The 22,619-nt window shown below is 32.7% G+C and overlaps 1 protein-coding gene and 1 pseudogene across 3 annotated transcripts; one reads left to right on the top strand and one right to left on the bottom strand.

The window, feature by feature from the left end:
* The first annotated feature begins 818 nt into the window (after nucleotides 1-818).
* On the top strand, nucleotides 819-1,606 carry LOC107991157 (1-aminocyclopropane-1-carboxylate oxidase homolog 11-like; annotated as a pseudogene).
* A 208-nt stretch (nucleotides 1,607-1,814) lies between these two features.
* Nucleotides 1,815-10,307, bottom strand: LOC103492612 (transcription factor EMB1444). Of its 3 annotated transcripts, none has more exons than XR_538292.3 (12): nucleotides 9,173-10,307; nucleotides 8,437-8,607; nucleotides 7,642-7,726; nucleotides 7,461-7,502; nucleotides 6,784-6,843; nucleotides 5,397-5,510; nucleotides 4,087-5,109; nucleotides 3,880-3,981; nucleotides 3,486-3,626; nucleotides 3,192-3,317; nucleotides 2,042-2,180; nucleotides 1,815-1,946 (listed from the first exon to the last, which is right to left on the bottom strand). XR_538292.3 is itself a non-coding variant. In XM_051091727.1 (12 exons), exons 3-12 carry the CDS (start codon nucleotides 8,456-8,458, stop codon nucleotides 2,100-2,102), a joined length of 1,857 nt encoding a protein of 618 aa, XP_050947684.1. In that variant the 5' UTR covers nucleotides 8,459-8,607; nucleotides 8,682-8,743; nucleotides 9,173-10,307; the 3' UTR covers nucleotides 1,815-2,099. The 3 variants fall into 3 exon arrangements, 2 of the variants coding, with proteins under 2 accessions (XP_050947684.1, XP_016901084.1); XM_051091727.1 differs by adding an exon at nucleotides 8,682-8,743 and having other exon boundaries at nucleotides 1,815-2,180; nucleotides 7,581-7,726; XM_017045595.2 differs by having other exon boundaries at nucleotides 1,815-2,180; nucleotides 9,173-10,306.
* Nucleotides 10,308-22,619: the final 12,312 nt, after the last annotated feature.

The following is a 22,619-nucleotide window of genomic DNA, read 5'->3' on the forward strand; positions in this document are numbered from 1 at the left end:
TTAAGTAATTTTCTTTTAAATCTTATGAAATCCAAGAATTCTGATCAGAATTTCTTTCCTGCAGTAACAAATAACATAAAACTCTACGTGAATTAAAATCCCTCAAAATCATAAGGCTTAAATTTTAACATTTAAAAGTTTAACATCAAAATTAAAAAATAAATTAGATGTTTAGGAGTATTGAATATTTAAACATAAAAAATTAGTTTAAATTATCGATTTGATTATCGTGGTTTAGAAAGAAAAAGAAAATTGTTAAAAATTAGTACCAATAGAACTTCATAAATAGTCTTTATAGTTTAATAAAATCTTCCATATAAACTATTTATAAAACATTAAAAAGATTTATATTTAGTTAGAAGTTAAACTCAAAAGATTGAATAAAAAAAAAAGATTAATTAAAAAGACAAAACATCGAAGAAGTATTTGAAAGGGAAGTAGACCTTGATAAAAAAGATGTGAGTTTTGCATTTGAAATTCTCACTTTTTCCCTGATTCAAATGTTAACCCATAATTAAAATTAAACTTTTAAATGATCAAGCTGAAGATGTGAGTTTAGCATTTAAAAGGAAAGTAGACCTTGATCGAGTAGAAAAAGAATCCTTCAAAACTTAATCATACCATTGTTTTCAAAAGTTATTTCAAACTCGTTCTAAAAGCAAAAAATGCGTCTAACACAAGTCCTATGTGATTCAAGGAGGGTAGGAAGTTACAAACTCTGTCGTAGTAGAACAATATATCCAATTGAGGAAGCAAGAGTTTCTTATACAAAATATATACTTCTTCATTTTTTATAGAGAGGCAATAAGTGAATTCAAATGGAGCGTATAAGAGAGTTAAGAGATAAGATATCAGAGTTGCTATTAGAAGCATTGGGGCTCAGTACAAATTACCTTGGAGGGTTAGAATGAACGAAATCTAAAACTCTTCTTTGTCACTATTACCCAACTTGTCATCAACCACAGCTCACTTTGGGCACAACCAAGCACTCAACCCCTCTGCTTTGTCAGTTCTCCAAGACAGCATCGGTGGCCTCCAAATCTTCCATCAAAATCAATGGGTCAATCTTCATATCGGTGGCCTCTGCTTTGTCAGGCCTCCAAAGACAGCATACCTTTCTATCTCATATCTTCATAAGCCCACATCAGTTTAGTTGTTGATGTTAGTTGCTAAGTTGGATAATAACAGAAAGTTAACATGATGCGAGACCCATTTCTAAATATTGCAGTGTCATTGATTTTGATATCAACTTTTTTGATACTATTCAACTAGATAACGAATAGTTCAGAAACAAAAATGAAACAAACAAATACAAAATGGCTTAACTTTGATGCTATCTTGTATCAATTTCTGCAGTTAATCACCAAAGACAAGATCAAGAATGTAGAGCATAGGGTGTTGGCAAGGAGCAATTGGAAGAGAGTATCAGCAGCATGTTTATTTTATCCAAGTGCAAAGAATAGACTTACACCTTATGGACCAACAAAAGAGTTTCAATCTGAGGACAATCCACCCATATAGACCCACTAATATCAATGAATATCTTAGCCACTATGTACTGAAGGGGTTAGATGGTCATTCAGCTGTACCACATTTTAGAATATGACAACTCCATTTACCACAAAGAAAAGTCAAAAAGATAGAACTGATGGCCTTTTTTAGTGTAGGTAAAAGAAGAAACACTTTTATTGTTCAAATGAACTTATAGTATTAAAATTGGGTTATACTAATACACAACAGATGCACTCTATCAAGTAGAAAGCTCTTTTTCAAACAAATGACATTACTTGCTAGATAGAAAACACACCCAAAGAAACCAAAAATAGTTTTTTTTTTTCACACTTTAGAAACAATAATGCTGTTCACAGAAACTTGGTTTGCTGTCAGAGTAACCCAACTTGGTTTGCTTCTCTCTTTACTTTTTTCTTTTTCATTCTTCATTTTTGCTGTATGGGGAAGGGTGAATCTCTGAGAAAAAGTGTTGTACTCCATAAAGCAGGAGACAGATGAATAAATAGTCACAAGACAACAAGCAACTCACACTATTTTACAGAAGGAATCTACACAAACAGTTGCAAAAAGTTCAGCAGTTGAAGCTATCACATTGTACTACTGCGCTGTAGTATTTGAACAAGAGACCATAAGATATCCATTCTGTGTATGTTTCTGTTATTCTCCCCCTACAATAGTTCAAAACCAGATAACAAACAATGATTGAGAAGTATAATGAAACATCAAATTGGCTTTCACACTGCTCTACAAATTGGAAATGGTTTCATTTTATGCAATTAGAGATATCCCAACATTTGATTTCACCCAACATACCATTATATAATACGTTTAATGATAAGACCAAGGATGCAGATTCTTGTGCATTCAACCATATACTTTCATCTTTTCTTGCATAACTCATAAATATCTACGTATCATCTAAGACTTTCACTCACTTGTGGGCCTAAATGTGTTTTTAAATGCCTAAGGCACAGCCCTCTAGAGCCTAGGAGCAAGGCGCATAGAAAGGCACGGGCTTTTTTTGTGAGGCAGACAACATATAAAAATATTACATTAAAAAGAGAAAGTAGCTAAAGTGGAAATATGAAGGAAAAAAGACCTCAAACACAACAATTTTTGCATTTAGGCTTAGTAAACTTGCTTCGTTTAGTTAATAAAGAAGGAAAACTCTTAATTATTACTATTTTTTAAATAAAATGAAAAAGCCCCAAAGCCTGGAGCTTCGAGCCTTGGGGCTTTACAAAAGACGCATGCCTAAGGCAAGCCTTATTTTGTGAGCCTTGCTTAGGAAAGGAGAGGCACTATACCTGCGCCTTGAGCCTAGGCGCATGGCCGAGAGGGTTTTTTAGAATACTCTGTGTAAACCCAACAAGTGAAGATAAGAGAGGAAATAACATGGCAGGATTCGAACACAGAACCACATGAACCACCTACTCTGATGTAAAATCACATGTTAAATCACCGATTGATCCAAAAAAACTTAAATTGATGAGTGAAGGTAAATTTAATATTTATATCATCTAACACTTCCAAAGTATGTAACGTGTTGACAAGCAAAAAAAATAAATCCCATGCTAGTAACCATGGTGGATTTCATGAGCAATAGTATTTTAAAGACTGGAAAAAATTTTAGCACTTCGCAACCAACGTTAAGAACTCTGATTTTGGCTAATTTTTACCTCAACCACAAAACAAATCCATGTCTTCTCGCCATGAGCTTCTGTTATGCCTTTAAGTATTGTCAGTCCCAAGCTTCTAATAGCCTCTGCTATCTCCAAAAAGTGGCTGCATTCTTCACACAACATCTGCATAAAGGTGTGTCCCTTTGTCAATATGTCAAACACAAAAAACTGAATTAAACGAATGAATTAAATTGAAGAAAAAAATATACAACAAAATGTACCTTGTTTATGCAGAGAATTTGATTACCGTTTTGCTCTAATTAATAAAAGATGAATTTTCACAAACCATACCTCTACGAGAATCTGTCCATTTTTGTTGAGATTCTCCACAATTATGGAACAAACTTTAAGTTGACCGCCCACCTCAACAGCCCAGCTAGATCCCTGATCAGTATTTGAGGTTCCCAACATGCCATTTTCCTTCTGATGCAACTATAAGATGCATAACAATAAGAGAAAAAAGGTGTCAAGCATTAGAACATAAAAGTGGTCATTTTTTATAATAGTTGTTATTACTCATAATTCTTTGGATAACATAATATGCATTCAATTCGCTTTTGTCAAGCAAACTTCGCATGATGACGGAAAAGGTACAAAATGAAACAAGCTTTCTAATCGTGTAGAAATAGATAAATAGCTTTCCTGTTACATTTAGGTTTCTACGCCATGAAGGTATGCCACTTACTTTCATGTTGGCGCATTTAGTTAGCTTGTCAGCATGCTTGGTAATGCCTTGCAAGAATAACATGTGCTTGATTGTGCGCTCCAGCAATGAATCAATACTACACTGTGATACAAGCAAGAAACTTTTAAGTGGATGAAGCAAAAAAGTAAAGGAATATTTTATGTCCATCCAGAAGGAAAAATGGATGAATGGCTTCTCAGAAGTTACTTTTGCTCCATTTGGTACGAGCTCCCGAAGTTCTTTGATTCGGTCCTGGATCAATTGTCTGTCCCTTGGCCTAGGCCTAGAACTCTCACCAGGTCTAGCCCTTCTTTTACTATTCTTTGCCGGTTCCAATGACTTGTCCAAATGCTCACTGCCGGTGCCAGAATAAGTCGACGAAAACCCTTTTGGTGACATCACCCCACAAACTCCCGATGAGCTTAAAGAGTTCTGCATGTCCTCTCCAATAAAAGATGTTTGACTTTGACCCATAGAGTAACCTTCTGAGCAAGCAGATGTTGTAGCATTTGTGGAAGGCTCAGGAATTCTTTCAGTTGTTAACAGAGACTGTCCAGACTTGCACAGAGATGTGTCACTTTTAACATCAGAACTACTGTGACAAACATCAGCGACTACAGCTTCTAGAAGACGCTCTGTTGGTGAATCAGATGTCAACTGGCTACCACTCATTCCCTCAGATAACTCAAAAGCTTTACCACCCAAAACGTACTCTGTTTGCCAATCAAGATAAAGAGCATCTTTCAGAAAAGCAGGACCAAGTACTTCATGCAGCTCATAACCAGCAGGGAACTTCAATGATGCGTTTGATGGATACATATCAATAGTTTTGGATGCTTCCATATCATTCTGCAAGTACATTTCTGTATGATTGGTTCGGGTAAACATTCCGTTGTGATTAACTCCATCATAGACAGAAGAGGGGTGAGGATTCATAGGAAAGTATGCACCATTCGTCATTATCTTTTCAGCTGGAAGTAAATTACCACATATATTAAGCATGTCCATGGCGGAGTCTTGTGATTGTACATTGATTTTTTGTTTTAAACCAACTGCCGTATCTTTGCACCCACTAGGCTCCCCTCCACATATCCTGTCATCAAGCAATCTCACTTGTGATTTAAAACTTTCCACATTGATAGCATCTGGCTTTGTTTTTAGAGATTCAAAGCCCCCAGATCCTGACAACTCTATCCCCACATTCTTGCTCACGCTTGCATCTTCACCTTTCTGTACAGAAAATAGATTTAAGAAAAATCCCAAGTTTAATCACATGAAGAAAAATTTACGTAACAATATCCATCCTGTCCCTATTTTCACAAGTATCTAAGTTGTTAAAGCAATCGGGTTACAAGTAAAGGAAAATTTGATATGATTAGTGTGTGTAACTGGTACAAATTCTTTAATTGCCTACTTTTTTTTAGAATGTCAATTTTTTTACATACAGACAAATTCTTTAATTGCCTAATCGACGGAAAAAAGAGAGGAAAGATAAGAGATACAGAAAGACAAATTACCACGTATCCTGAGCTTTTACAAGAATGCAATGGCTTAATTTCCCCTGCTGAAGACTCCTGGAGAGTTAGAAAAGCATTTCTGATGCGAGTCACAAGATTGACATCCTCAGTTACCTAAATCCAATAATAAAATGAACACAGATAGAATAAACAAAAGTTAGATAACATTCATATCTAAGAATTAAACTGAATATTTGCGGGATATCTCTGTACTGATCCATGCAAGTTAAACCAAGTACTCTCTCCAAATAGATTGAGTAAGTGTTTTCAGATAAAGCCGTTTACAAGAATAATACTTACAAAAAGGTAATTAGGTAATGTGCCCATCCTAACCTAAATCTAGAAAGTGAGCTTACAAATTGGTATTCCAGTCACATGAGATCAAAACTGGGAAATATTACAGAAAGAAAACTTCAATATAAGAAAACCAAATAAAAGTTACCAAAATTTCCCTTGGGTATCCAAAAAGCACACCACTTTATAAATCAAGGTCAGCAGAATCAAGAAGATCATAAGTGAAGATGAAAAGCAAAAGGAAACCCATAAGAAAACCAAAAGCCACACAAGAATACTTCATTATGTCATTTTTCTTTAAGATAGGAAACAATTTCATTGATGGTTGGAATTACAAAAGAAGGGGGAAGAGAGACCTAAAATCCAAAGGAGTTAAATAAACTTCTCCAGTTGGACAAAAGAAAGAAAAGTGTATAAGAGGAGAAAAGAGAATTTGATTTACACCAAGAAAAAGCAATAAAGAGAAAATTATCAAAAAAAATTGTCTAGAAGTAGTCTCCCTAGATTTGTCAAGGATACTTCATCTGTCAACTTAATGAAAGAAGTACTAATATGTGATGAAACAAAATGAGGTCTCCAGCAACGCTGCTCCAATGTACAAATAAAAGTCTATGTGTATTTTTAACCCCATTGTTTAATGCATGGGTAAAAATTACTGAAATAATAGACATTAGCATTTAACAATACGAATAATGAAAATAAAATGTAGGGCTCACACTCTTTGTGTTGTTCCAACCAAAGCGAGCTTATCTCAACGGTAATTGGCATGACCTTTCATCCTAAAGGTGGGAGGTCAGAATCCTCCAACATCCATTGTCGTACTAAAAAAAGACTCTTTTTAATGTTTCAATTCACAAATAGAAAAACATACATGTTTTAAGCCACCTTGTTCTAATGCATGGGTACCAAGGCTGTTGTAGGGAATGTTAGGCAAGAAAGAAATTAAAATAAATTATAATATCAGAGAGGCCTATTATCATAAGTTTTACATGTAACAAGTTCAGATACAGATAGTATTCAAAACAATTATATTTACTGCAACCCCAAACAAAAAGTTGACATTCAGCAAGGACCAGAAGGAAGGTGCTCTTACTTTATCTAAAGATCCAAGCTGTAAAACCCCATGCGGAACAACTGCTACTACAACAATAGTCTACAGAGCATATAAATAACAATTAAGTAATCAGTTAGAAAAATATATTTAAAAATGAGATTAACAGAAAGAAAACTTGAATAAGCTGGATTTATTCTCAGACTTTTCATCAAAACAGCACATGCTACCCTAGTTTAATCAAAGTAGATTGTTTGATCCTTGACCAAGTTAAGCAAAGTAGATCTACAAAGTTTGATCAGGTCAAAAGTAAAGCATTTAGAATGTAGTATCCAGACATCAGATATTATGGGTGATGAAATAAACCCAGATGTTACAAGTAAGAAAACATGCTAATTTAGATTGACAAATAGATAATGAGAAAAACTAAATGTTATCTTCATTTGAAAGACCTACAAATGTTATTGAAATCGTATAGTATACGTAATAATACACGTGTAGCCTTAAGGAATGAATGTTCTCACCAAAAAGAAATCCAAAGTGCCATAGTAGCACAACAGTCACTACACCCAAACTTGTAAATTACAATGGAGAAATAAACTCTTAGTCCTAGTGTGGCCAATAAAACGAAATGACTGTTTCCTAGTTTTCTGGGGGTATGCATTTGTGTGAGTGTGTGTGTGTGTGAGAGAGAGAGAGCAAATGAAACGTTGTCATACCTTAATGCCAGCTGAAAATTGCGTTTGCCAACCATCACAGTACTATTAAAAAAATATCAGAAAATGAGTAATGAAACACAACCTCAAATAGTCAAAAAAAACAAACATTTAATTATATACCTGAAATGATAAGATAAACTTCATTAACTTAAAATTATTCCAGAACAGGAAAGTATAGCACCTCAATTGTTGAAGAGAAATTTGGTATTTGTTCGTCTGCAGTAATCCATTGATGCTTTCCAGTAACTGCCACTTGTCCAACAATCCTGCAAAAGAAAATAATGTTTACAACAAGGTGAAGCCAATTAGAAGTTCAAAAAGGTTCCCAGAGAAACTGATAGAATCAACAATTTCAAATTTTTAACAGGAGCAGGCTGATTGAAGTCCCATATCACAACAAAAGAATTCAATTGAATTAATGAAAGTTATTGTCCATTATGTTTCCTCTTGAAGCAAACCTGATGACAAGATTATATCCACACTAAGGTGTTTCAACCAAAATTGGCTAGAACTAGTCATGAAATAACAATATAGAACAACAAACGATTTCCTTCAGACAGATACAGCGTATCTTTCTGGTGCTCTTTTAAGTCAGGAATTTAATGATTATTCCTTTCAAGATCTATGGTTAAACTGAGCTATCTTCCTCCAAGTTTTATGATTAATCTGCTGCTGATCCTCCTGCTCCTTCCACAATCCCAAGATATGCCGGTCTGCTGGTTTTGGAAAAACGGTCTTCTCTCTTTTTGGTTCATTGCTTGTATTGTTTTTTTTTTTTCTTCAGTTTTACTTTTTACTATTTTGGCTGTTTTGCACTACTGCAATGCTGTACTTGGACATTTTTTTGGTCTTTGGATTTTCTTTGGCTTCTCTATTATTCTCACTGTATAATTCTCTGGTACTTTGAGTTTTACATTAATAAAGAAGCTTGTCTCCGTTTCAAAAAAAATAGAATGACAAATGTAAAGACATTTACCCTTCTCCAAGAGAATATACATGATAGGACATCTTTGCAACAGCTAATCCAAGAGGGTCATGCGAATAATGCCCATCATAAAATGTCTCAAGCGTTTTTCTGAAAAACTTGCCCTCTGGAGGTTCATGTTGTTCAGAATTGTCATAGTAGCCATCCTCCCAAGTCAGCACCCTGAATTCAACATTAATTTAAAAGGTAACGGATCAAACATTTATATCAATTACAAGCCCAAGACTGGTACGTACCAATAGAAAGATGTAAACAGGGGAAGGGTATTGCTGGACAGCAAATAGGTATCCTCTACTGACTGACAAACACGAGAAATAGCCACACAAAAATTACAATCATTGCATATTATATTAGATAAACTTCCATTGATCGAGAAAGGAAAGGACAGGAAAAGAACGGATAATTCAATGTAATTAAACCACAAAATGAAAAGCATAATGGCAAACTTTTAGCGAGAAATCCTAGTAAATTCATCCTTGAATTGAATGGTCGTCAAATTTCCCCTTTTTTTTGTAGTTCAACTTATCATTATGCAAAGATTTGAACTTCTGATCCTTTCGCCGAAGTCACAGTAATGGCTTAACCATGCCAGAATCAGAATTGACAAAAGAAAATTCTTTCTATTCATCCTAAAATCTTCTTTACAAACCAGAAAGCGCAAGAGGATTATTCAAATGCCTAACTTTCACAACAAAAAAACAATAAAGTGGAAAGAAGAACGACTTACATTCGAGCCCGATGTTTAAGTTTCCAAAAGACAGCATACTTCCATTCAGAGTTGCAACAAAAGCTTTTGAGTATCTGGCGCAAGTCAGTAGTACCCATCTCTCACTGAAGAATTTCGTCTAACGCCCCTAAAATGAATACCCTACGCAAAATAGGGCTTGCTCCTAAAACCACCTTGAAAAAACCCCAACTCTAAACACCTTGAAAAATGAAAATACCCAATTTTCCTAGCTTCCCCTATACGAACCTCTACCAGCCTGCTTTCTCCTCAACCCTGCTCGCCGTTTTATTGGCGGTCCAACTGTTGGTAATAGCAGACGATCAGTTCCCATCCCCCTAAACTCAAACAACCCCCAAAAAAACCCCAACTCAAATACACGAATTCTTCAACAAATTTAACACAAATAAGATGATATGATCAAAATTTCATCACCAAAGCTATAGCTTCTAACAAAGTGATTTCCATAAGAGTTGGTATAAGTATAACAATCCATTAAGAACAGCAGAAGTACAGAAGGATTTCAAACAAACACTTCAGAAAAAGCTCTTTTTTCTCTCAAACCCACCACAGATCACTCAAACAAGGGCAAAATTAAACCCTAGCTTATGTCGGAAGACATGGATAGACTTATGAAATCGACATAAAAACAAAAAGAAAGCAATCAAACAAAAAAAGGATCGTAAGAAGAAGTGTTTCCAAGCTGAAAGAAGAACCCAAAACCAAAACCCAAGAACCCAAAAGGCGAAAAAGAGAAAAGGGATGTGATTTCAACAAGCCCCTTTACAGAGAAAAACAATTTTGAAGCTTTTTGACTGCAAAAAACGACGAGAATCACAGAGAAATTCAACGCCCTGATCTACATTTCCTTGCATTGTTTCTTTCTTTTTCTTATTTTTGGCTTCAAAATTCACAGAGAGAGCCCTCAACTTTGCTCCTCTTCACACAACACCGGGAAGAAAGTAGTAGTCTAGAGAGAGAGAGAGAGAGAGAGAGAGAGAGAGAGAGAGAGAGAGAGGCAAAAGGGGGGTTGGAAATGAGAGAAAACTCTGAGGTTTATGTTGAATTTTGTTCGCTTTTTCTCAATTCGTGGGGGCAAAATAACAGAACAGAAAACACACTCCCAACAAACAACGGATGGTGGAGAACTTCAAAGCCAACGCCTTTAATACAACTGGACGGCTCATTTTAGCTTCGCCGGCGAACTAGCCGCCGCTCAGTCTTATTCTTCCGGCGTATGTTAGCTGATGATTCCTTTTTAGTGGAGGGCATTTTGGTAATATATGTAGCAATGAAGGACAAAAGTGGAAAGGAGAATTGTTGGTGTAGTTTTATATTTACTACTTGGAAGTTTTTCCATTTTAATCCTTATACTTTTTTTTTTATTCTTCGTGTCATCCAATGTTTATTTTCGTTCAATTTTAGTCTTTAAAATCTTAAATGAGAAAAAAAGAAATCTAATCATTTTGGTGCTTGTTTTGGTTACTTTTTCACCTTGAATTCGATTTATTTGACATTAATCTCTAGTGTATTTGACTTGAAATAATGTCTTTATTAGCACATTAATACACATATGTCTTTATTTGTTACCATTGGAATGAGAGTAGGGACATAGTAATTGATTTCATGAAAATTTAGAGATTAAAATAGACATTTTAAAAATTGAGGATTGAAAATGAGACAATTTTATTTAAAAGATTAATAGACATTTTAAACTTTTTTCATGAGGTTTATCGAATGTGAGGGTGTAGAATTGGCCATTCAACCTTAAACAAAGTAGTAGTTGAAACATCTAATTATATCAAATTGATAATGACAAATAACGGTTTGAGTTTAGAAATACATGTTCTTACTTAAATTACATGTTTCACTTCTCAATTTTTATGTTGTGTTTATAAAGAATGAATACGAAATGAGGTCGCTACAAAGTGATTATCCCCAAGGAATCCCGATCAATCTTAGATTCAAATAAATTTCACAACTAACTCCTAATAATTATTTGAAAACAAATATAATATATTTTCTTACTTGACACAACATTAATAATTTTTTGAAATAAATATGAATCGTTGTTATCGTTTCTCTATGATGTGGTGTGTAAAATTAATTTTCTTTAGTACAATAATTATTGGTTTTGGAAATGAACCTTCGACTTTGAGGGAAGAAAGACATGTCAATTACCATCGAGCTAAGTTCACATTAACATGTAAAATTAATTGCTTAGAAACAATTTATCCATGTAATTAAACGTTGTTGTGTTTGATTGTTATATTTTAATAAGAAAACTAGTAATAGAAAAATGGGTTTTTCTTTTTAAAGTTTATATATGTATAATTTATTGGTACATTCACTTTGTGGGTAAGTGTCAAAAAAATGGCAAACAACATGATGTGTAAGGAAGGAAAATGCTCCCTTGCTCCTTTTTCTTTTTAAAGAAAAAATTTGCCATTATTCTCTTATTGCTTGGCCTTTTGTTGGACAAAGGGCATATGAATGTTTGTTTGGCACAAACCTTACCCTCCTCCTTTGAGGTCCTTTTCAACCATGATTTTATTGTTATAAAAGTTGTCACAATTACACCCCATTCTTCTCGCTCTCTCTCTCCCTTTTAAAAGGACTTCATCTTTTTGTTTTTTTTTTTTAAAAAAAATCATCATTATATTACTCTCTCTTTTTTTCTCTCTCTCTCTCTTTTTTTCTTTTTTTGGTTATGGTTATTGTTGGAAAGATCTTGAATGTGAGAGTTTGTATTTATCATAATGTATCTTTTTTAAGACCAAAAGTGAGATATTACTCTCTCTTTTTTTTTAATGCTATATATAAACTTTAGGTTTTGATATAATTTGTTGCAATTGTTTTCAATTCATTTTCTTTTTCATCATAGTTTAAAAATCAATAATAAATCAACACTTAGTTACTTACCAAGTATGGAATATCTTAACTTCTAATTCTGTCTAGTTAAATTAGGAGTGTTTAAATCAAAACTAGAATTTGAAAAATATAAATAGTAGTTTTTTATTAACTCGTTTTTGTTTTGAAATTGGGTAAAAAAATCTAAATATTTATATATGAAATATGAAAATCGTGAGTAAGAAACTATGAAAAAACAAGTACAATTTTCAAAAAAATAATAATAATAATAATAACAAATAATTTTCAAACGGGAACTTAGCTTTTTGTTTCCAGTTTTTGAAAAATTAGTCTATAAAACATCACTTCCAACTATTTACTTGATGTTTTGTTGTCTACATTTTCAAATTGTTTATAAAATCAAAGCCAAATTTTGAAAACTAAAACCAAAATTTTTCAAAAACTTATTTTCATTTTGCTTTTTAGGTACAAATGGGGATAAGAAATTTGAATCACAAACCTTTTGGGTCCTTAGTACATACAGATTCTAGTTGAGCAAGCTCTCATCGATAGAGCTCCAATTGATAACTTGTTTTTTCCATTTTAGAAATCGACTCATAATTAAAAAATTATATATGAAAGAATACGTGAGAAAATGATTAAATATCAATATAAAGATAATTGAAATAGAACAAAGTCCATAATTAAGGATGTATTTGATTTAACCTTGCAAGAATTTAATTTTGAAAATAAGTGATTTTGGGAACAATTCAAATATTATATATCTTCTCAAAGTAGTTTTTAGAAGAGGTTAAACCAAAAATGACTTCTAACAAAAATTTCCTCATATCAATCCAAGAAGTCCCTAAACCACACCAATTTAATATTGATTTAGGAACTTTATAACTAGCCCTTTCTTAAATTAAATTTAAAATTTACTAAACATTATTTTACTTTATTTACATCTAATTTTTTTAGAAGCACAAGAGCAGGTAATTATTTTAAAAGCTACAATTGTTACTATAATATGTTGGCTTATTTTATTAAAGAAAAAACTTAAGCATCATGTTGACAACATGTCAAAACAAACGTTAGTTTTCTATGGGCAACTTCAGCAAAATATTCTTTTCATATATAATTGTGTGATTTGAAAATGCTTATTCTCCAACCATTTTTGTGTTTGTCTTCTTTATTCTACTACAAATAATATCTATTCTCCGAAAATATATTTTTCAAAGTGAGCCATATTTATATTGTGCTCTTTATTTCTCTTTTAGGGTTAATTGCCACATTAGAAAACTATGTGCATTGAACGTTTTAAGCTTAGGGTTTGTCTAAGCCTCAACCTTCATGGATTGATATTGAAAATCATGTGCTTGCCGTTGAAACTTTTGGTTCTGTAGTCATTTTGTAGAACTCAAGAGTAGTTAGATATTGATATTATATATTTAGGGGAGCCAAAATATATATGGTGAATGTAAGGGGATCTCATTCTTAAGGGGTGATATGAACTAGGACGTCCTTGTGTCATTTTGGGACCAATCACATGTTCAAGAGCCAAGAAATTACAGTTAGCATTGAATTCTCATATTCAAAAAGGAAAAGAAATCAATTGAGGAGATTTGAACAGAAGATTTATAATTGGAGTCAATTACGCTGTAGGATGGAACCAATTAAGTTTTATAATTTATTTTGTTTTGTAAAAAAATACCTTATCTTTTGGTTTCTATTATTGGACCCATAAATGTTAATTTGGGTGTTAGTTCATTTGAGTTAAGGGTACAATAGAATTTTTATGACCTTTTTAGTGCAGTAGGTTGAGTTTAAGAGTAGGGAAACAAAGTACGTACAACATGCTAGTTTTTGATATTTTGATGATTTAGGGTTTTCTATATCAATGAAATTCTCTGGTAGATGACAGACTATCATCACCATTCTCCTTATCTCTTAGTTTTTTATCAAAGGGTAATTCAAATCTAATCCATTCCCTTAGATTGTTGTCAAATTGAACTGGGAGTTTTATAATTTGATACTAGGGGTTCATCAATTGGGTTCTTAATTTTCAAATCTTACGATTTTCATATCAAGTGGAGCCTACACATATGTATTGGGATGATTCCATACAAAGTTTGAAGAAGCATTTTTGTGGAAGCTAAGTGAGAGGAGCTCAAATTAGAGGGAGCCTAAGTTGAAACTAAAGAGTAATCTATACAAGTCACTAAAGAGGGAACCTATCAAGTACTTTCATTACGTTGTGATGGCAAAACTCTTTATATAGTAAAGTTTCGTTCCAACGGGCACAGTGTCCCCCAAATATAGGTGCTTTTATACCGAACTCGATTATCAATCTTTGTGTCTTTATTTTTTCTATATGCTTTTGTGACAGTTCTCTTGTCGTACATATTGTTTGTGACATCATGCTTGACATTGTATTATGTGTTAGATTCACCAGTTTTTTTTTCTTCAACAACAATCACAACAAAAAGCCAAATAATTGTTTAGATTAAATATATATAACCACGTCAATTAAGTACAAAACATTCTAATTCACCCACAATTTAAAAAAAAACATAACTATGTTTAATTAATTGGTTTGTTTTAATAACCTTGAAATTACTAAAATTTAGGAGTATAACATATAAGCCATGCACAAATCATAATGAGTGTCATTTGATCATGAAAGTGCTCTAAAAGTTAATGTGTGAGAATTAGATAATCAAATTTTGCAAGAATATTAACTAAAGGGATGTTTGCTTTTTCTTTTCTTTTTCTTTTTTTCTTTAGTTTTTCCTAAATGTTCTAAATAACATACTTATTTCAACAATGTTTCCTGTACCACACCAGCAAGACATCATTTTGGGAATCCCATGATGTGTGTTTTAAAAGTGGGTGATCTTATGGGATTATTGCCATTCATATCCAATCATTTTTTTTCATCTCTTTTTTCTCTCTCTCTCATTTTTTTTTAATTATAAATTTTGTTGGTTCCTATTTGAGGGGAAAGTGATTATAAGGGGAAAAAAGAAAATCTACTTTGGTTATGAATGATTAAGAAGAAAACAAAACTATGTTGAAAAGGAATAATACCTTTATTAAGAAAAAAAAAAAGGGAAAAAGTGAACATTATGGTTTTTTTTTTTAATTCATATATATGTATGTATAGTTCATGAGTTTTGAACTATAGAGTTGTTAATCATAACCACGTACCTTCACAAATTATTGGATGAAAAATTTATTGACCGTTAAACGTTACAAAATTAATTTTTTACCGTTAAACGTTACGAATTAATTTTTGACCGTTAAACGTTACGAATTAATTTTTACCGTTAAAAGTTTTATTATAATAAATTTGTAACGTTTCACAATTGAATTCTTTTGACCGTTACTAATCCTCCACCACTATAAATAGATCCCTTACTCTCATTCTCAAAACACACAACAAAAACATTCTTCTCATTTCTTACAAAGTTTCTCGAACTGTGTTATTTTTTTAGTGTTTCGGTTCCAATTAGTTTCTGTGCAAAACTAATTGACAAAAAAGGGCTATTTTATCCTGGGGCGACGAGGCATAATTCTGTTTGCATGATTCAAAGCAGAGCCGCAAAACGTCTTAAAGAGAGCATGTTCTGCGACTCAGCCTTTCAATAATCCAATTTTTGTTTTGCAGTCTTTGTTCCTTTTAACAATTCGTTCAATTGCTGCCTCGTTTCTTTTATCATTATTTATCGGACTTGGATGATTTTTTGCATTGAAGACCGAAGTGCAACAACAATTTTAAGACAATTTCTTCTCTGCAGTGATGGCCAGACAATTCCAATCTGATTTGATGTCTTTCAATCTCAACTGTCCATTCCGATTTGAAGGAGCACATTTCAAAAGGTGGAAACAAAAGATGTTATTTTTCCTCACGCTGAAGAAGGTGGCCACTGCTTGTACTATTGAAAAGCCGAAGGTTTCAGAAAAAGATCCTACAAAAGAACAACTAACGAGCCTTGCCACCTGGACAGAAACTGACTTCATCTGTAAGAACCTAATTCTTAATGGTCTTACTGATGAACTATATAATTATTACAGTACCATGGCTACTGCAAAAGAAGTGTGGGACGTGCTACAAAATAAGTACGATATTGAGGAAACGGGGTCGAAGAAGTACGTTGTCAGTCGATACCTAAGATATCAAATGACTGATGACAAATCCGTGGAGGCATAGTCACATGAAATCCAGAAAATAGCCCACGAGATTATTAGTGAAGGTATGCCACTCAATTATCAATTTCAAGTTGCTATTATTATTGATAAATTACCTCCACCGTGGAAGGATTTCAAGAACACCCTAAGGCACAAAACCAAGGAGCTCTCACTGAAAAGTCTAATCACGAGGCTAAGGATAAAGGAGGAAGCAAGGAAGCATAATAAAAAAGAAGAAGTGAACGCTATCCCTTGAAAGAAGCCTACTGCAGTTCTAAAACCGGACCTGAAGCCAAAAGGAAACAAGATGAAACGAGAATTCAACAAACAAAACAACCCACAGTCTAGAAGTACGGTACAAATTGTTTGTTATAATTGCAATAAGCTTGGTCATTTAGCTAGAAATTGTAGAAACATAAGTCGTCCTGTTGCGCAGGCGAACCTGATAGAAGATGAATTAGTAGCTATGATATCTGAAGTTAATGTGATTAGGGGGTTTGAAGGTTGGTGGTTAGACACCGCTGCATCCCACCATGTCTGCCACGACCTTAGTATTTTTAGAAAATATAATGAGGTTAAGGATAAGAAAATCCTTCTAGGAGATCATCACACAACCAAGGTGGCCGATATTGGAGAAGTAGAACTAAAATTCACATCCGGCAAGATGCTTGTGCTGAAAGAAGTTTTGCATACTCTAGAAATTCGAAAGAATTTGGTCTCCGGATATCTCCTCAACAAGGCTGGATTCACACAAACCATAGGATCAGACTTGTTTACTTTAACTAAAAACAATGTATTTGTGGAGAAGGGTTATGCTACTGATGGCATGTTCAAATTGAATCTGAAAATTAATAAGATTGCATCTTCTGCTTACATGTTGACTTCTTTTAATGTTTGGCATGCTAGACTTTGTCATGTTAATAAAAGATTAATTAGCAACATGAGTAGGTTAAATCTTATACCTAAGTTATATCTTATACCTAAGTTATCTCTGCATGATTTTGAGAAATGTGCATGTTGTAGTCAAGCTAAGATAACCAAAACCTCGCATAAGTCTGTAACTAGAGTAATGGAGCCTTTAGAATTAATTCATTCTGACTTATGTGAATTTGATGGCACTTTAACTAGAAACAGTAAAAGGTATGTAATTACCTTTATAGATGATTGTTCTGACTACACTTTTATTTATCTGCTTAAAATTAAAAGTGATGTAAAATTAAAAGTGATGCCTATGAAATGTTCAAAGTTTTTGTAACTGAAATAGAGAACCAGTTTAACAAAAGAATTAAGAGACTTCGTAGTGATAGAGGAACTGAATATGATTTAGTTGCTTTCAATGAGTTTTATAACTCAAAAGGAATAATACACGAAACTACTACGCCATATTCTCCTGAAATGAATGGAAAAGCAGAAAGAAAGAACAGAACTCTGAGTTAGTAGTTGCTATCTTACTTAAGTCAGGAGCAACATCATCTTGGTGGAGGTGAAATAATTAAGACTGTTAATTATGTTCTTAATAGGATTTCTAAATCAAACAGTAAAACTTCACCATACGAAGTCCCTAGACATAAAACACCAAATTTGTCTTATCTTCAAACTTGGGGTTGTCTAGCTTATTTTAGAATACATGATCCAAAAAGAAGAAAATTAGCAAGTAGAGTCTATGAATGTGTCTTCATAGGATACGCTGAAAATAGTAAAGCCTATAGATTCTATGACTTAGAAAACAAAGTAATCATAAAATCGAATGACGTAGATTTTTTTGATGATAGATTTCCTTTTAAATCTAGAAATAGTGAGGGCCTATATAGTCAAACTAGTGGGGGTTCAAGTTCCAGTAGTCTACCTTCAATTAGGATCCAAACCCAAGACAAGGAAGTAGATCCTGAACCTAGAAGAAGCAAGAGAGCTAGAACAGTAAAAGACTTTTAAGAAGACTTCAAAATGTACAGCGTAGAAGATCCAAAAGATCTAACAGAAGCATTTTCCTCAGTAGATGCCAATTTATGGCAAGAAGCTATCAATGATGAAATAGACTCTCTTGAATCCAATAAAACTTGGCACCTACTTGACTTACCCTCTGGATGTAAAGCTATAGGCTGCAAACGGATTTTAAGGAAGAAACTCAAACCTGATAGATCAGTAGATAAGTATAAGGCTAGATTAGTAGCAAAAGGATTTAGGCAGAGGGAAAACATAAACTTCTTTGATACTTTTTCTCCAATTCACTAGAATCACCTCTATTAGAGTGTTGATATCTATAGCTGCCTTGAACAATCTCTTAATCCATCAGATGGATGTTAAAACTGCTTTCCTAAATGGTGATTTAGAAGAAGAGATTTACATGGAACAACCTGAAGGTTTCATAGTTCACGGCCAAGAATCCAAAGTTTGCAAACTAGATAAATCCCTCTATGGCCTAAAATAAGCTCCCAAACAATGGCACGAAAAGTTTGACAACTTACTCGTGTCAAAAGGATTCAAAGTAAATGAAAGTGACAAATGTATATACTATAAGACTAAAGGTAGGCTATGTATTATCATATGTCTATACGTAGATGACATGTTAATCTTTGAATCAAACTTGCACATCATAAATGATGTAAAATCTATGTTGAGTGCAAATTTTCACATGAAAGACCTAGGTGAAGCTGATGTAATCTTAGGCATCAAAATTACAAGAATTGAAGAAGTACAACTACTTCAATAGTAAACCAGCTTGTACACCTTATGACTCTAGTGTGAAATTATTCAAGAACACTGGTGACAGTGTTAACCAATTCGAGTATGCTAGTATCATAGGTAGTTTGAGGTATGCTACTGATTGCACTAGACCAGACATAGCTTACACCGTAGGATTACTATGTAGGTTTACCAGCAGACCCAGTCTAGAACATTGGAATGCGATAGAGAGAATAATGAGATACCTTAAGAAAACCCAAAACTTTAGGATTACATTATAATAAGTTTCCCGTTGTACTTGAAGGTTACAACGATGCTTATTGAAACTCCCTCTCAGATGACTCAAAGGCTACAAAGTCAGAGATGATAGCACTAGCTGCTGCTAGTGAAGAAGCAAGCTGGCTTCGAAGCTTGCTATAAGAGATTCCCACATGGGAAAGACCGATACCAGCCATACTAATCCATTGTGATAATACTGCAGCTATCGTAAAAGTTCAAAATCGTTACTATAATGGTAAGAGATGACAGATACGTCGTAAGCATAGTACCATTAGAGAATTGCTCACTACTGGTGCAGTAATAGTGGATTATGTATGGTCTGACGATAACTTGGTTGATCCTTTAACGAAAGGACTTGTTAGAGAAAAGGTTTTTAAAACCTCAGAAAGAATGGGACTCAAGCCTTTTAAAACTTGAATTACTGTAAGGTAAACCCAACTTGAAAGACTAGAGATCCCAAAAAACAAGTTCAATGGGTAATAACTGATCACAAGTAATATGACGAGAATCATGCTAACTATTTAAAAGTCTCATTCTTATGTTCTAGTGATTAGCATGACATCCTGAAGCGTATAATGAGGCTCAAGTAGGGTACCTAGCTACAGGAGTATTCTTGATAGATTCACCTTTGTAATGTAGAAGTGAGGGCTGCTTTCTATGAAATTCTGGGAAGACTCCTAGAGCATTCACTAAACTGGGATATACGTGCAAGGTCATAAAGCATGGGCTTTTTAGAACTTCACTCAAATAATGTTGTGTGTGCGATAGCGTTAGAAGTAAAGTTCAAAACTACAAGTTACTTTACAATACTCTAAACTATTGTCACTACGTAAAGGTTCAAGTCATCAGACACCTTTACTTAAGCACAACATTATTGAGACAGACACTGCTCGATGAAAATGTTTTTTAAAAATTTTCAAGTGGGGGACTGATAGTAAAAACTTTTCAAGTGGAGGATTATTGGATGAAAAATTTATTGACCGTTAAGCGTTACAAAATTAATTTTTTGACCGTTAAACGTTACGAATTAATTTTTAACCGTTAAAATTAATTTTTTTACCGTTAAAAATTTTATTATAATAAATTTGTAACGTTTCACAATTAAATTCTTTTGACCGTTACTGATCCTCCACCACTATAAATAGATCTCTCACTCCATTCTCAAAACACACAACAAAAACGTTTTTCTCATTTCTTACAAAGTTTCCCGAGCTGTGTTCTTTTTTTAGTGTTTCGGTTCCAATTAGTTTCTGTCCAAAACTAATTGATGAAAAACGGTTGTTTTATCCTAGGGACGACGAGGCATAATTCTGTTTGCACGATTCAGAGCAGAGCCGCGAAACGTCTTAAAGAGAGCGTGTTCTGCGACTCAGCCTTTCACTAATCCAGTTTCTGTTTTGCAGTCTTTGTTCCTTTTAACAATCTGTTTAGTTGCTGTCTCGTTTCTTTCATCATTATTTGCCGGACTTGGATGATTTTTTGTATTGAAGACTGAAGTGCAACAACATTTTCAATTTAGTTAATCAAACCTTCAATTAAACTTAAAAGAAATTATTTAGATTAAACTCTATTTTTGTTGGTGAGATTTTATTACAAAAAATTGTTGCAATAAATTCTCAAACTATATAGAGACCGAGTAAAAGCTATAACATTAATAACTATTAGAAGGTTTCTTACAATTCAATAACTTTAATTTTTGTCTAAGAGAACTATTTATAAGCTTTTGATTTTATTCTTGGTGAGTTTGGGTAAGTATAGGAAGTTTTTATATTTAGTTGGAAAAACTTTATCATATGACCAAAGTTGTTGTGATCTTTTTTTTACGAATATAACAAATATGACAAGTCCAATAGTTATTCACTTTTAAATTTGTTATTTTTGCAATTTAGAGAATATAGTGGTATGAATTCTATTATCATAAACTTTTTTTGCTATTTTTACAAACGTCCTAAATTAGTTTACTTGTTATTAAATTTAATTGTTGTTTAAAACTAGGTGTTTTTTTTTTTCAAATCTTGAAATCGTTAATAAAAAATTGATGACAAAATATAAAAGTTTTATGTGTTTCCTAAACTTATTTTTTATTTCGTGAAAAATTAAATAATCATCAAATCATATATACCTTAATTTTTAACGATGTTTAATTTTTATACTTTTATATGTTACAGTAGTTTAAGCTCTACGTTTCAGACAATTACTTATATGGTCACTCTAAAATCAGACAGTAAAGATTTAACATTTTACCTCCCATTGACATCACAAAATTGTTCCTTTTTATTTGACCCAACATATATCAAGGGCCTAATCACTTCCGGTGGGTTTAGTTATTAACTTTGCAATTAAAAGGGAAAATATTAGTAGATATCATTTAATTTTTTTTTAAAATTAATATATACAAAACATTTTTGGATGACTATTTGATTTTAAATTTTTGGCTTTTGAGAAGTAAATTTATAATCCCTTTTCATCATCTATTGATTTTTTTATTTACTTTTTATATAGGTGTTTTGAAAAACCAAACCGATTTTCTAAAGGAGTTTTTTAGAAAATATAATAAAGCGGCAAAATATTTAAACTATATAGAAAAATTTTGAAAATGAAAAAAGCCCATAGGCCTACTGTGGAAATACAAAAAATGACAACGCGTGTGTAATATATTTGGTATACAATCGTTTAGATTTTGCTACAATTTATTTTTTGAATTCTATCATTTAATTTGATTACATTTAAATTTCGTTACACGATCTAAATCTAAACGATTTTTTTTTTCAAAATTTGATACACGATCGTTTAAATTTAGTTCAAAATTTCATACACAATCGTTTAGATTTGGCTAAAAAAAAATTTTAATTCTCTCGGTACACAATCGTTTAGATTTATCTATAAGATAATTTATTTTTTTTACACGATCGTTTACATTTGACTACTTCTATCTAAATAATTTTTTTTCAAGATTCTTTATACACGATCTTTTAAATTTTTCTATTTTTTGTACACGGTCATTTAGATGTGGTTACTCAAATTTAAACGACGTAAAGAAAAGAGGGAAAAAAAGATTCTTTATACATTTTAGATTTTGCTATTTTTTCTACACGGTCGTTTAGATTTTGTTATCCAAATTTAAATGACGTAAAAAAAAAGAATAAAGAAATCACAGCAAAAAAAAAAGAAGAAGAAGAGTAAGATGACGAAAGAAACCGTAGCGATGAGGAGAAGAAAGACCAGAGGACAAATCTGAAATATTTAAAAAAATAGTTAGACTGTGTTACACGAATCACAAATAGTTGTTGTTTTGTTACATTTATGAAAATTACTCTTTTTTTTAAAAAAAGTGCTTTAAAACATTTTTTAATTTGATTAAAAATTTTAATGTTTAGTTCAAAAAAACAAAATTATGTAAAGAATTGTAAGAAAAATAAATAAAATCTTAAAAAACTAAAAGAATAAAAAT

The sequence above is a fragment of the Cucumis melo genome, chromosome 1 (assembly GCF_025177605.1).
Source record: "Cucumis melo cultivar AY chromosome 1, USDA_Cmelo_AY_1.0, whole genome shotgun sequence".
In the NCBI taxonomy this organism is placed as follows: domain Eukaryota; kingdom Viridiplantae; phylum Streptophyta; class Magnoliopsida; order Cucurbitales; family Cucurbitaceae; genus Cucumis; species Cucumis melo.

Coding starts and splice junctions, on each gene's coding strand:
- LOC103492612 (XM_017045595.2), bottom strand. CDS start 9,270: ATGGGTACTACTGACTTGCGCCAGATACTCAAAAGCTTTTGTTGCAAC. Junction 7,503..7,641: donor ATTTCTCTTCAACAATTGAG/GTGCTATACTTT, acceptor TTTTTTTAATAG/TACTGTGATGGTTGGCAAAC. Junction 3,982..4,086: donor TCGTACCAAATGGAGCAAAA/GTAACTTCTGAG, acceptor CTTGTATCACAG/TGTAGTATTGATTCATTGCT.